The 15740-nt window shown below is 44.2% G+C and overlaps 1 protein-coding gene across 7 annotated transcripts in view; it reads right to left on the bottom strand.

Annotated features, from left to right (window-relative positions):
* The window catches only part of ABLIM3 (actin binding LIM protein family member 3), a 106531-nt gene that overhangs the window by 61180 nt on the left and 29611 nt on the right, over window positions 1-15740 (bottom strand). For all 7 annotated transcript variants that reach the window (XM_006766220.2, XM_006766221.2, XM_006766222.2 and 4 more), the window contains exon 2: window positions 3154-3291. In XM_006766220.2, the coding sequence (XP_006766283.1) occupies window positions 3154-3291 (138 nt within the window). The remainder of the gene's footprint in view (window positions 1-3153; window positions 3292-15740) is intronic.

The raw sequence follows: 15740 nt of genomic DNA, 5'->3' as shown, positions 1-15740 counted from the left end.
CCCCCTAAGGACACCGTTGTGCACCAGGCCACTAATATCTATCTATCTATCTATCTATCTATCTATCTATCTTAATTTTAAAGAGAAACAGCTCAAATGCTTTGACAACGGACAGAATTTGAAAAGTTAGAAGTGCTTTGAGAAAATCAAGAATGAATGCTCACTGTGAATACAGAGCCTAGAAGGAGGACTTGCACACCGCCTGGGCACGTTTCAGTGGGAGATGTACTGTTTTGCGGATCACTGCCCATGTTCCTATTCTACCACTCAGATGTGACTTTGAAAAAGCTACCTCTCCTCTCTGGAGCTCAGTTGATTCATTTGTCAAATAAGGTGGTTAGGTGGTAACTGAGGACACATCCAGATCTGAGAGTCCAGGATTCTGGCATATAATTCTGTTGATTTTCAAACAAGACTGAGTTTTATGAAATTTCAAAACCAAAGCATGAGAATGGCCCCTGAGGGTGATCTAGCTCATTACTTAAAATATTTAAATTATGAAATACATTATGCATGCAGAAAATGTATAAAATATGTATGTATCGTTTAAAGAAGAAAAATAAAATTCACTCCTAGGCATCTGCTGCCAAGTTTACGAAATAGAGCATTACCAGCATCTTGGGAGCCTATTGGCCTCTCCCTAAAGCATCCCTTTCCCACATTATCCCAAATTGTATGTTTGTTGTTCCCTTGCTTTTCTTATAGTTTTACCACCTGTGATGTATCCACAAACAATATAGGGTGGATTATGGATAGACATTTGATACAAGTTTTATTCTCTTCTTTCTACCCAGTGCCAAAGTTGGTACAGGTGTGTCTCAGTACTGTCTCCTCCTCCACAGCCAGTTCATTTCTCACTCATCTATACCTTTGGAAGGGGAAATCTCAGGCCTCCTATTAGAGTCCTACTTGGGCCAGGCTCCAGGCTTCGCCTCCTGCTCTCCATGATCCACATAGCCATCAAGGTAAAAGCTCAAGGCCTTCCAGGTTTAGCATGAATAGTCAGGATTAAATCTGGCACTGGCAGTCACAGCAGGATTTCTGCTTTTATTTCTGCTTTTCACCTCTTCCTTTCATGTCAGCACAGTAGTGTGTATTAAAAGAGTTGTAAAAGAAATTCATAGAGATTTTAGATTTTTCAAATGAGGTTATTTAGTATAACTAATCCCTGGAAACAAAATCCTCTCATTTGTTTCATCTCGAACTAAGCAAGTTGACATTGAAAATAATACTCTTTTCTTCCTCCTTAAAGTCCTACCTAAAGATTCTACCACCTCCCTGTGATAGATGTCAAAATGGTCAAATTCTTCCCTTCTCTGCATCCACACCCTAGAAATCTGATCTGCAGATCCACCCAGAAAAGGCAACATTTATTTCTCAGTGATCTTTTTTTTTTTTTTTGCAGATTTACTTATTTATGTATTATTATTTTTCCTACTAGTTAACAAAATTATGCAGGTTTCAGGTGCACAATTCTACAACACATCATCTGTACATTGTATTGTGTGTTCACCACCCCAAGTCAAGTCTCTGCCCATCACCATTTATCTCCCCTAATGAGAATTCATTCTTACTCCAAGTGAAAGTGTTAGAAGAAACACAAAGCAGTTAGGTATATTCACTTAGTAAAATTGCTTGTATTTATAAATCACATTTGTGATTTATATCCACCTCCCTTTTCCCCTCCCCCCAGTATTTCTCCATAAGCTTGAATCTGGGTTGGCCATTTGACTTGCTTTTAGCCAATGGGACATTAAAAAGTGTGACAGAAGCTGAGGCTTGAAAAGATCTTGCTGATTGCACTTGAATTCTGAGACCACCATGCAAATGAGTCCAAGCCAGGCGGATGAGGAGCCATATGGAGCCACTACCTCCCTTTTCCCCTCCCCCCAGTATTTCTCCATAAGCTTGAATCTGGGTTGGCCATTTGACTTGCTTTTAGCCAATGGGACATTAAAAAGTGTGACAGAAGCTGAGGCTTGAAAAGATCTTGCTGATTGCACTTGAATTCTGAGACCACCATGCAAATGAGTCCAAGCCAGGCGGATGAGGAGCCATATGGAGCCACTCAGGTCAACAGCCTACCAAACACAGCCAGCTGACCCACCACGTCATCATGATGAGGCAGGTAGAGATAAGCAGAGCCAGCTCAGACTGGAAGAGCTGCCCAGTTAACCCAGAGAATCATGAGCTAAAAGATTGTTTTAAACAATTGAATTTTGGCATAAATGAAAGACAACAGATACATTCTCTTAAGACTATAATTGCAGAGTCATAGCTCAAACCTCCTTAAAACAATTCTGTTATCTTTGTCCTACCTCAGTTTCTGGTGGTATAAAAATGGTCACTCACTAAGGTACTCTTGCAGGTCAACTTGCATTAAAGGGGTTTTCAAATTCCCAATATAAAATTTAAATCACATCAATTAAAATATATCCCATTTATGCTTCCAAAAACAAATTGGGGAATATTTAATTCGTTTGCTCAGTGCTGAATTCAGTTAGATCCCAAGGAAAGGAATCCAGGATTTTCCTCAGTGGCAGGGGAAGTCAACCTCAGATACATGAGGCTGAGGTTGGAAGCAGTCACCAAAATGAAAAGATCTGGAGGTTTTAATTGACCGTAAATTCAATATACATCAATGGTGTGGAGTGGCTCCTCAGGAAGTATCAGTCACATTAATGCAGTTCTTCACACAGTCATAGAATAAATGTTCACCTCAGAGCCATGTTGAATTTTAGCCAGGACAGCTTGCTTTTTCATTCACTCTCAAATGGATTTTAGGCACAGGGCAGGACTTTTTTAAGAGGTGTAAGGTAAGCATGCAGAATTGCCTTTTTCCTTCTGGGTCAGCACTATCATTCTGGGGTCACCAGGCTCCTTCTCTCACCCCCATATCCCAACACTTCCCACCCCCTTCCCTCCCTCTTCTCTCCATACTGCTTAAGAGAGAATTATTATAACAGGCTCGAGGGAAGTCTCTTTAGGTCTCTCTCTCTCTCTCTCTCTCTCTCTCTCTCTCTTTCTCCCCCCTCCCCCCTCATATCTCTCTCACCTGTGTTTGTTTTGTCTGCCTCTGTGGCATGTCCCTATCCTTGGGATGGGAGCACAGCCAGGAATCTGAGAAGGAAGCTGAGAAATTGGGCCTCTTACCTTGACAGGTGAAGCATCTGATGTGGAAGTGGTTATTGTGGACTCGAACCACCTCCCCTTTGCAGGTGTCTCCACATCGGTAGCACTGGATGGCATTGGAGCTGCCCCGGGGATTGTAAGGATTCTGCTGATAAGGAACTGTGGGAAGAAACAAAGTGATCACCATCCATAAGGCTCTCATTCTTTACAAAGTCTGCCATAAGACATCATTATAATCTTGGAAGAAAAAGCAGGAAGGGTGCAAATGCTGAGCAAAGTACCTTCAATACATCATCAGGCTGAATATGCCAGTCTCAGGCATCATTAGAAGGGAAGTGGCATTAAGATGGGAGTCCATAAATCTCCTTAGGCAAGCAGAGACTATATATGAGACTATCATTTCTTGCAATGATAGAGGCCAAATTCACAAATGAAAAAAAATAAAAGAGGAAGTAGAGTATTTTAAGGTAAATAATCCAGAAATACCATTTTTTGGGGTGATCTCTGGATCAAAGCCAGGACCCAAACTTCTCAAAGGGAATTTAGGTCTTGCAGTTGACTCAAGGGTCACAAAGAAAAGGGTGGCTGACAACAGGCCTTTTTGTTAAGCCGGTTACATCCCCTCTTGTACCTCGGTTTTCACATCTAGAAAATGGGTGTGGTCAATGGTAGCACAGACTTTCTATAAAAGAGGCACAAAGGGAGGCAGTCTAGTTGGAAGGAGGTTGACAAGGGGACTCATCTTAAAGATGCCTTTGAACAGCACTTTCCATAACATTGAGAAAATGTCAAAAGTGCATAATTGAGAAAAAAGAGGTGGTGGAGATTTGAAGGGGCTGAAGTCACTGGGGGTTGGAGCTCAGTGGGCAGCACTTAAGGGTGTTCAAGAGCTCTGCTAGCCTATCGAGTCTGTGGTTCTCTTGCTTTGGCCTTCTCATGGTACTTTCCTGAGGGAGACTTTGCTCGACCATTCTAAAATCTGGTCTCCTGGGATTTAATCACAGTAGGCACCTGCCTAGAACTCAGAGTATCAGGGTTGGGAGGGATATTAGCAGCTGTCTGTTCCAACCTCATTATGTGTAAACTGTTGGAATAACTGTGCTAGTGAGGAACCGAGTTTTCTCTCCTGTAGGAAGACCCCAGTGGCACCATTACTTCATTCTCACTGTTACTTCATTCTCACTCAAAGTGGAAAAGTTCAAAAACTTCTGCTCATTCTCTATTCGGGGAAGGCTCACTCTTGTCCTGGCTATAAAGATGATCTGATTGAAGGGGAAGTGGTGTCTCTTTAAAATTAATTAATAGAAAAGCAAAGGCTATTTATTCAAAGGTCACTATGAGTCTGATTGAAGGGGAAGTGGTGTCTCTTTAAAAATTAATTAATGAGTCAGCCCCCATCACTGGCATTTTGGTAGAGTCTCAAAGGCAGGCAGAGAAGTGGGAAAGCTTTCTGGTGGGAAAAGGGAAAGATCCAGGTTTTCCCTGACTGGTGGCTGTGGGTCTGGGGAAGTTCTAGGAGGCCAAGTAGAAGTAGGGTGTCCTATGTGCCTGGTTAGGGAGTGCACATTTGACTCTCTCTAGTTGGTCCTAAGTTGGAAGCAGGGACAAAAATCAGGGATGAGATCTGGGTGCTTCACTGATATTTTTTACATTCAATATTATATTAGTTTCAGATGTACAGAATACTGGTTAGACATTTATATAATGTATGACATTTATATTTAACCCTGATCATTGTAATACCCACCTGGCAATACACAGTTTACGACAGTATTGACTATATTCCTTATGCTGTACTTTACATCCCCATGACTATTTTGTAGTTACCAAATTTGTACTTCTCAGTCCCTCTTGGTGTCTATCATTTAGACATGTTGACTTACTGGCTAACCTCTGAATAAGCATATTATAAGTTACTCTGATTCACAGGAACCTTGAACTGCCAAGGAACTTAGAAATCACCCCGTTCAGGGGTTCTGCACCTAGTGTGGCAGTTGTTACATCTGTTCACTGAAATTTGAATCTATTATTCTAGGCACATGAAGGATTGCACATGGTGACTTGCTTGGCAATGAAATGGTAGTTGCCTGTCACTTCTAATTAAAAGTGATCTACCATGTTGCCTTCTCCATAGCCCAGCATCCAATGATACCCCAGTTGGTGTGTGGGGACATGTCAGTTTAGATCCCTGATTGAGCTGTCTAACCCATGATGATCAACTACCACGAGCAAGGAAACATTTTTGTGGTTATAGCCTCTAAGGTTTTTTTGTTGCTGCAGCATATCCTGACTGATACACCCAGGGTTTAATACTTCTTGCTAATTAAATATAAAATCTGGTGTTATATGCATTTTCCTATAGCTTTCTTCAGATTTTCAAAGATCATCTCCATAACCCACCCTCCTCTTTTTAAAGACATAGAACAGGAAAGCAGGATTTTTGATTATCTTCTACTTAAAGGGATCCCGAATCATACCTGTTCTGTAGGGCAAGTGCTATTTCCTTAGCCATGATGCTGCTTCTGACAACTTTGCTATCTGAGGTCAGAGAATAATACCCTCATAGTCTTTCTTTCATGGAATCCATGTCCCTTAGTCAACTCTTTTTCCTGTTTTTAATTTAAGACACAAATTAAATGAGTTAGCTAGTTAACCAAATCACAAATTAACTCATTAAATGGATTAATGCAATAAAGCATTTCGAAAAGTACATCATGACCATCATATTCTCCCCACAGCTCAGTGCAATTCTTCCTTCCTCCCCAGAATGTCCATAAACATTCTCTTTAGTCCTATCTCCTTTTCTTCTCTTCCTGTTCCATATCCTTGGAAAATATTTCATTCTCCCCACTGCCCCTAGTTTGTGAAAAAAATATGAGCAGTGTGGTTTATATGAGCAGTGTGGTGATCTACTATTGCTGGGGGAAACAAAGGTATGAGTCTGAAAATAGCAATAAATAGTATAATCATCCCCAATGATCAAAGCTCTAGAAATGACCAAAAGTCCCCCCAGAATCACTGCACAAATTTTCATCTACCTCTTCTAACTTAATCTATCCTATTTCTCAAGAACCAACTTACAAGATCAATTAGGTTTTTCCTGATTTGATTTTCTGGGGAAATGAATTTGTGATCATGGTCTTCAGTAATAATCCAGTCTTTGAACCACTCAGATAAAAAGGCAAAAAATCAGGGTGAGGATTGGGAAAATGGGAATGGATTGGGAAAATGGGCTTTCTGAGGCCATTTACTGATGGTGCCCCCCGCCTTGACTTTGTTGCTTCTCTCAGGATGAGGGTACTGCTATGGTAATGCTGACTGTGGCTGGAAATTCACAAATATCTGAATTTTGTACAGAGTCCCATGAACAGCGATGCATGCATCGCTGGTGTGAGTTCTTCCAGATTGCTGGTGTAAGCTGTGATTATAAAAGGGCAGCAGTGTAGCAAGATTTGAGCTTTAAGATGTGTGAAGACCTTTCCTTATCCAGACAGTGCCTCTAGAACTCTGGTCCAGGGAAGCTAGGCCACATCTGATCCTGGAAGCCACCTCATTTCCAATAAGATTTTGTATTCTTGGCTAATTAAATTAGCAACTAATCTTATTCTGTGTGTGTGGAGGTATGTATGGAGAATATCCTTCTTCCCACAGATCTATAACCCCCTATCCCGAAACACTAACATTTTATTGTTGATTTTCTGCTGGTTATTATTTCTACCGATTTTTAAAAAAATCTCAGTACTAAGTGATTCATCTCAGAAAGTCACATGATTTATAACATTTGTCTTATGGCAAATGTCTTTTGAATTCTAAATTGACTTACACATGAATTTTTGAACTGCTTCATGTGTTAGGAACTATCCTTAAGAGCAAGGTTTGAGAGCAGCCACGGCCTCAAAGGACATTAGCTCTGCTTACCTGTAAAATAATCTACAAAGTTAAAAAGTTTAGACACATAAATCATGTGATGTTTCTGACATGTGTGCAGGGAATCTCTGGCTTCTGTTTAATGTTATTTGGCCAATAAAGAGCACGTGAGAGAGACATTCCCAGTGACTAGTCCTTAAGCAGTGCTGGCCAATAGAACTTCCTGAGTTATGGAAATAAAATTTTTATATCTGTGTTGTCTAATAGAATAATCGCTAGTCCTATGTAGCCAGTGTGACTGAGGTACTTAATTTTCAATTACATTAAATTTTAATTAATACAAACTTACATTTAAATAGCCACAGGTGGCTAGTGGATGCCATAGCAGAAACTGAAGCCTCATAGCTTCACAAATGGTATACCAGGCATTGAGAGGTGGACAGTGCATGAAACCTGGTTGAATTCTATTTATATAAAAATACATGTGCAAATTAATTCAGAAATACCACCTCAGGCTTAAATCATGTTTTATTTGTTTTGTTTTGTTTTATCCCTGAAGCGTTTTAAAGATGTATTTTAAAAATAATTTGCAGTAGGAACCAATTACACACACATTCACCCATCCTGAATTTGATCTGAAAACAAAAAATCGTGAGCAGTGAAATAAATACTGATTAAAAAAAAAAAATCACAGGTTTCCAGGCACTGCAGGAGTGAACAATCTTAATCTTTCCAAGAATAGAAGCAAGAAAATCAGTTGGCGATGGCTGTCAGTATAATTTTTTAAGACAGAAAACTAGCTAGTCAATGCCTACGTGATAAGAAATTAAGGGTCTGAAACACTCAGTCCTCTTTTATACACATGCCAAGTCTTTTGCGTTCTAAAAGCAAATACAGTTTAATTCCACAATTAAATTTGCGAGTACAGCTTTTCCCAAATGTTACAAAGATGATTTAAAATTGTTGGAGCACAACAGCTTGGAAGGGGAGGGCGACGGCCTCCTGGTGAGGTAGAAGGAGCCTGAGTTGAAAAATGCAGCATCCAGTGCCCTCACCTGGCTGTTCCTCCTTCACCCTGGTCTTCATCTCCCGTGTTTCTCTCTCATAGACAGCGCTGGGGAAACCTGGGTTCTAATTCCCTCTCCGCTGATACCTGGCTTTATAATTGTGGGAAGATAATCTAACTTCTCCTGGCCTCCATTCACTCTTTAGTCACTGAGGAGCTAGACACAATGATTTATAAAATTCCCTCCAGTTAAAAAAGTGGAACCAGAAGCATGAATATATGGAACAGACTGGCTAGTGCCCAAGGGGAGGGGTGGGGGTGACTGGATAAAGAAGGTAAAGGAAATAGCTAAAGAACATATATGCATAACCCATGGACACAGACAATAATTTGATAAAAGTCAAGGAAGGGGGATGTGGGGGAGGTTGGAGCTGGGCAAATGGGGGAGGGAGAGAGAGGGGACTCCTACAATAATGTCAACATTAAAATAAGTAAAAATAGGGGAAAAGAAGAGATAAACCACTTACATACTTATATGCATAACCCATGGACAAGGGTAATAGGGTAGGGAAGACCTGGGTGGGGAGGTAGGGGCTGGGTGGAGGGGAGGAAATGGGAGATATCTGTAATACTATCAACAATCAAAATATATTAAAAATAAAATAAAAACAGGTAAGTAAAGATAACATCACCCATTTATAAATTCATACTCAACACATCCCTAGTATTTCCTGATCCGCATAAGGTATTTGTTAATCTTACCTGAATTTTACTAGTGTTTTTAATAATAAATACCTATGTACAAACAAAAATAATTGATTCTGGCTCTGTGAGTTCTTTTCTATGCTTCTTTCTCTCCCTTCACACTCTCTTCTCACCACTAACTGGTCTCACTTTTAAACTGTGTTGTATGTTATCAGATTTATTAGTCACTTTTAAAAGCAGATAATGGCATGCTGCCTCTCTCATAAAAACATGACCTAAGTTACCTTCTCTTTACTGATGCGATGCCTCCCCTGAGGGTCACTTGACCTTGTAGATAAAAGTGTTCCCACATTCTAATAGAGTCATCTTTAAAATAGTCTTTAAAAGGTAGAAGCACCTACCGTTGTGCTGGGGTATAATTAAAAGAGTGACAAAACTGACTTGGAGACAGTGTAACAACTGTGAATAATTGGCTGGAAGTGTAATAAAAACTGTGGGGCTTCTGGTTGAACCGTGAAACATCAAGCAGAGAATGAACCGACTCAGCAATGAGCTCGCAGTCCCCGGGGCCCAGGAAAACAAGCGGGGGCAGCAGGTGTCACTGTAGGCTTCCCGACCACTTCATTTGAGCCCAGGCACCTTGGGGGTGTCCACAGGGATGTGACAAACACCCTGGGGAGGAAGGGACCTCAGTGTAGATCCAGGCACCTCACAGGTAGAAAGCTGTCTGCCTGAAGGTTAGGGACGGGTCTGTATATAAGAGTAGGTGGTAGTTACCAACAGGGATCTTGTGTCTGATTTTGGGATTGAATCATGGCCATGACACTGGTCCTGTTCGCTGGGAAAAGACCACAGAGATGTGGGACCCTGCACTGAAGGGGGCTGGAGCGCAGGCACAGAGGTGGATGGTGTGGATGCTGGAGTCAGGAGCGCTGGGTTTGTGTTCCCCTCCTGCCCCTTGCTGGTCACGTGACCTTGAGCAAGTTAAGTGTGTGGCACCCATCTCGGTTTGCTCACATCTAGAGTGGGAATAACTCAGGTGATCTGTGAGTATTAAATTACTTAGATTACATAAAAGTGCTTAGTACACTGCTTGGCACATAACTTGGGCTTAAACATTAGCAATAATTAAGTGAAAGGATCTCTGAAGCTGTGCATGCCTACTTGTAATCCAGTATGTATAGGAATTCTTTCTAAATGACCCCCATCACTTGCCACTGAGCTTGGCTCGAACGTTGTCAAGTCCAGTTTTGAAGCAGTCCAACCTCGGCAAAGCTTTTCTGGTTTTCCCTCCTTGGTGATTGTCAAGGAAAAAACAACCCTGGGCTGCAGCCCATTCGCCACCTTGAGTAACCTCTGCTTTCTCCCCCATCTCTGAGTGCTTTCTGTTGGCCACAGAGGTGGGTGGCTGACATGCTTCTGATGTATCCTGCAGAGGAATGTGTGAATTGGGTGTTTCCTGTTGTGGGAAGGAGAGGCAATGATTTATGTTATCCTGGGGCGGTGTATTTTGGGCACATCTGCTGTTTCCAGGAGGACATGTTCGAGTGTTTGTTGTGTGTGCTTACTTATACTAAGTGAGCAATCTGTTTTCTGCAAACTCCGATAGGGAGACTGTGAGAGCTGCTTTTGGTAACCCCCGAGGGTCATGCACGTGTTATCTTGTGTCATTACATCTATGTTCATCCAGTGAATACCTGGAAACCAGACTTTCAGAGCAGCAAGGGACTGGGAGGTTATCTACACACTAGATTGTGATCAACATGAGGGCAGGAACCATTTCTGTCATGTTTGCTACTGTACCCTTAGTACCAGGATAGAATAAGTGTTCAATACATAACAGAATTAATAAAATGATGCAGTGGTTTCACTTCACAAATGAGAAAGCCGAGGCCCAGAAGGGAGAAGGGATTCATCAGAGCTCACACAGCAATTTCTGCCTCCATCAGTGCAGGGGGGTGCCCTTTCTGGGACAACAGGATGAAAGACAAGGCAAACCTAGAGGGTGAGCTGGGCTGGTACAGAGCCCCAGGGTCATGGAAAGGTGGAGAGAGAATTCATAAAAGACTACATCACCAGAGGCCTGGAGTCATGCTGAGGTTTAGCAATAGAATAGCTGGGGGAGTCAGTATTTCAGGATTCAGAATCATAGCAGAGTTTAAGGAGCAGTGCGTGAAGAAATGGGAGGGGTAAATGCATAAGGAAAGGTCTGGCAGGATAAGACAGTACTTAGAGTGTGGTTACTCTGTCAGGAGCTGCGCTAAGCAATTTACATATGTCATCTCATTGAATTTTCATAACTCACGAGGGGATATTATTATTATCATCCTCTTTTTACAGATGAGGAAAGGAAGGCCCAGCAAGCTGCGGTCACTTGTCCAAGGTCACAGTCAGTCAATGGCAGAGGTAGGATCTGATCCCAGGCAGTCTGACTCTGGAACCTGTGTTCTCCCCACTAGGCTCTACTGCCTGCCACACACAATTGCCAACAGTGGTAGTTACCTCTGGGGAGGAAGTGGGCTTGGGGGAGGCTAAAAGGGCATCTAATTTTTCTGCCCACAGTAATTATCCATCCATTATCCAACTGATTACAAAGATGTGTATATATATTTCACAAAGACATAAGAGTAACAGTGGAGGGTACTAGCGTCCAGGCCAGGAAACAGCATCTATGGCAGATGATGAAGAAGCAGGGATGGCTGCCCCCAGGCCCCGCCTTGAGCAGCTTCCCTGGCTCCAGCAGGTACAGCCCGACAGGTGTGCACGTCTGGGCCCTGGGAGGCAGGCTCTGCAGGCGCAGGCAGCTGCAGCAAAGCAGAGGTGGGAACACCCTGGGAATCCCCAGGTCCTTGCGCAGATGGTCCCGGCCTGGCCACAGTTTCCCGTGTCAGCAGGTCATTACACAGTCTGTCACCCCAGGACGATATTGTGAAACCTTTGCTGCAACAGAAACTCCTCCATAGCCTCTGTGCCAGGCTCATCAGCCTGTTCCACAGACATGGCGTGTGGTTGGCAACATGGCTCACGCTGCCTTCTCCAGAAATGTGTTGTCAGGACATGTGTCAGAGCCACATGCTCTTGGCCAGGCCGGCTGCTCCTGCCTGACAGCCAGCTGCCACGCTACCGCTCTACAGGAAGGACCTGGGCCAGGCCCAACGGGCCCCTCCGCAGCGGTGTCACCGGCGAGGAAGCCCGAAGTGCCTCCTGTGACAGCAGTGACGTACCCTCACTTGTGTAGAGTCACCTGATAAAAATGGGAACTGCATTTTGTCATTCCTTTTGCAAATTCAGAAAGCTGTCCAGATATAATGTCCCAGAGTTAACTTTTCACTTATTTCTATATTAGTCTCCTGATTATAAAAAAACCCCCAACATCTCTATAGCTTATGTCTGATTGAATTTAAGATTAAACCAAAAAACCCAAGCCTCATTTCTTTCTTATAAGTCAACTAGGTTTCTATTTCAAGACAAGCAGAAACACAGTTTCAGCCAGTTCCCCCACCCCCATCCCCGCCCCACCTCTCTGCTGCTCGCTGGGGTGGTGTTGGCACAGGGCCTCTCTCTAAGGACTCCAGAGATCCGAGTCTCATTTCTTCCCCGAGGCTCTCCTCCCCACCACTGGGCCAAGAAATCATCCTGTTAGCTGGGGGAGAAGGAGCCCTTTCTGCCTCCTCTGTCTCTACAATATTTCGCTTTGTAATAAATCCTTCCTGTTCTGAGGGCACAGACTTTTGAAACTCAAAAGCCAGGAAGCGACTCCTCTTGTCTCTGGCTTCTGCTGCCCATCCCGGCCCCGAGGCCTCGCTGATTGAATAGAGGGAAGGCGGCAGCAGGGGTGGGCAAGGGAAATACCAGTTACCAGTGAGCATTTAAAAAATATCATCTTGCCACGCTTGGTCAAGGGTTTTAAAAATATGATATACAGTGCTGTGCAAGAGTGGCTGAGGACAGACAAGATTTGGTGGAGAAGGGGAAATCCCAGGGCATTCTCTTGTCACTGTCTGTCCCTCTCTGCCTTCCCCGAGCCCCCACTCAGGGACACCGAGGAGCTGTAAAAATAGCTCAACACAGCTAACGTGGATTGGGCAGTGACTACGTGCCAGGCCCTGTGCTAAGTGCTTCGTACCTATCTCCTCATTTAATTCTTACAACAGCTCCACGGGGCAGAGACTACATGATCCATACTGTAAAGATGGAGCAGCTGAGCCACAGAGAGGTTAGTTCATTTGCCTGAAGTCACATACGTGTAAATGCCAGAGCTAGGGTTCGGACAGGCATCCGGGCATCCGTGGGTCTAGGGGAGGCTCAGTTCTCTCTCCTCACCCCCCTCTCCTCGGGTGCCTTCCCAGGAGAGCCTCCTCCTGCCCAGTGTGGCTGAGGGGAAAGGGGGACCTGCCCAAGCACCCCCAGCAGGGAGACCAGGGCTGCCTGGCACTGGAGCCTTATGGCACCCTTCCCAGCATCTCTAGCGCTTATCTGAAAAATACTATTTGGGTTTCGTCTGGGGTCCTGGAAACCATGTTGGAAATAGAGGAACTCCAGGAAGCCAGTGATTGTCTTCGTGCTGTGAGTGACTCAGCCCCTTGGCCTCTGAGCCAGGGGTTTTAATACGTATACAATGTTTGCTTCCTGAGGCCCTGGCAGGCCATCAAGCCTGATATACTGTGGGAAATCCAAGATCATCAGCTGCCACTGGGCTCCCCTGGACTTACAGGTTTTCAGTATCAGAGTGGAGGGCACAGAGCAGTGGTTCTCAACTTGTGGGCCGCGACCCCTTTGGCGGTCGAACAACCCTTTCACAGGGGTCGCCTAAGACCATCCTGCATAGCAGATATTCACATTACGATTCATAACAGTAGCAACATTACAGTTAGGAAGTAGCAATGAAAATAATTTTATGGTTGGGTCACAACAGGAGGAACTGTATTTAAAGGGCCAGAGTCTGGAGGTTTCCACTTTTTTTTAAAGCTATGAACCCTTTCTTGAAATGATGACATGGCCTCTAGGTTATATTGATTCCAATGTAAACCCTGCATGGAATGCAAACACACAATGACCTGGTGCTCATCCAGGGAAATCCCCACGGCTGGGGCTGCTTCCATTGGATGTGGCTCCCAGACATGCTTTATTTGGGCGCCTGGTGTTTGTTTTTAAACCCTTCCAGATCACCATGGTTCCTACCTCTTCCTTTGGCCTCACCCCTGGCCGGCTTCCCTCCTGCACTGCCAGGTGCTTGCAGGCACTGGAGCTGAAGAGCAGCTGTGACTGCAGTGGGTAGGGCCTGGCATGTCACCTACTTGTGCCTCCCTCTCTCCCCCAGATAGTGATCAAGGCACCTTCTGCCCTTTGTCATCCACATTCCTGCCTTTACAGATGCAGCCCCAAAGCTTGAGGCTCGGTGAGGGGAGGCACTTGCTCAGGGTCCCCATCATGCTGGCCACACCACGACCAGCAGGAAAATACCTTCTTTTCAGATCAGGGATAGTGTGCCTAAGGACAGGCTAAAGTGAGGTGTAGGTCACACATGTCAGGGAATTCTCAAAGCCATCCTAAGCAGCCTCAGTTCTCAGAGGGCAGAGGTTTCCTGGAAGCGTCCTCTCTGGTGTCTGAAGTGCTTATCCTGTTGCTCAAAGTTCTACAAGGGCTCTTTTTGATGGCCTCTGCAGTCATCCTCTCACCTTACGCTCCTACAGTGTGACTACCGCACACTAGAGGCTCCCCTCATAGAAATCTGACCTGATAGCCAGGCCCAGGGCTAACGCGATAGCTTGCCATCATTCCACTGCATACCATCTTCCAACTTCCTTCCTTCTTTTCTTCCCTCTCTCTTCCCTCTCTTTCCCCTCCTGTTCCTTTCCCTCCCTTTCTTTCCTCTCCCTCCCTCCCTCCCTCCTTCCTTCCCTCCTTCCCTCCCTTCTTTCCTCCCTACTTCCCTCCCTTCTTTTTACCCTTCCTCCTCAGTCCTACTAAGATTTCTATTAATATCTGGTTTTTCTTCTCATCTTTTTACTCTCCCATTAACTTTTGGTGAGGTCGCAGGCCAGGCACTCCCCAGTTTGGGGTCACTGTGATATCTCAGTTTCCTTTCCAATCCAACATTCTATGCATTTTGAACACAGTTGCAATACAAAATATTTTCAGGGACCAGGCAGGTAATGTCAGTGGAAAATCGACCCACAGGGACCAAGCTGGTAAGACTGGCCTACTTAAAGGAGAAGAAACTGCTGGGTCCCAGAGGATTATTGCCCTGCAAATACACGTCAGGGTCACAAAGAGAGCTGTGTGTGTGTGGGGGGGGGGGGGCGGGGGGGGTCTGCACAGACATATGCATAAGGGGGGGGGGGGGCGGGGGTTGGATTCTGCCCATGGGCCACCAGTTTGGGATTGCTGCATCCAGACAGATAGATGACCACAAAGTCACTTCCAATTACCATCTGCAAGAAGTCGCATGTTCACCACATGCCTGTAGGACCTGGAAGAACAGAATACTCCCGAAATGAGGCCGTGCAGAACCCCAGGCTAGAGAAGAGAGCACCCTATAAGCAGGGCACTCTCAAGGTCTCAGTGACATTACTCAGGGACAAGCAGAGGTTTTCAAACTTTTTTTGGGACCATGACTCACTAGAAGAAATCAATTTCGCCATATGACCTAGCACACAAATATGTGCAACGAAAGTTTCACAAACAACACCTATTCTAAGCACACATGATATGTCCTGATAGTTTTCCTATTCAATTTCTTTGCAATACTTTATGCCATTTCTTTTTTCTTTTTTTAAAAAAAAATATATTTTATTGTTTTTTTACAGAGAGGAAGGGAGAGGGATAGAGAGTTAGAAACATCGATGAGAGAGAAACATTGATCAGCTGCCTCCTGCACACCTCCTACTAAGGATATGCCTACAACCAAGGTACATGCCCTTGACCAGAATTAAACCTGGGACCCTTCAGTCTGCAGCCTGATGCTCCATCCACTGAGCCAAACCAGTTAGGCTTTATGCCATTTCTTAAAAAAATGTTGTATACAACC

Source organism: Myotis davidii, unplaced genomic scaffold (assembly GCF_000327345.1).
Source record: "Myotis davidii unplaced genomic scaffold, ASM32734v1 scaffold18, whole genome shotgun sequence".
Lineage (NCBI taxonomy): Eukaryota > Metazoa > Chordata > Mammalia > Chiroptera > Vespertilionidae > Myotis > Myotis davidii.
The sequence above is the reverse complement of the archived record's forward strand: the minus strand, read 5'-3'. Positions and strand labels throughout refer to the sequence as shown.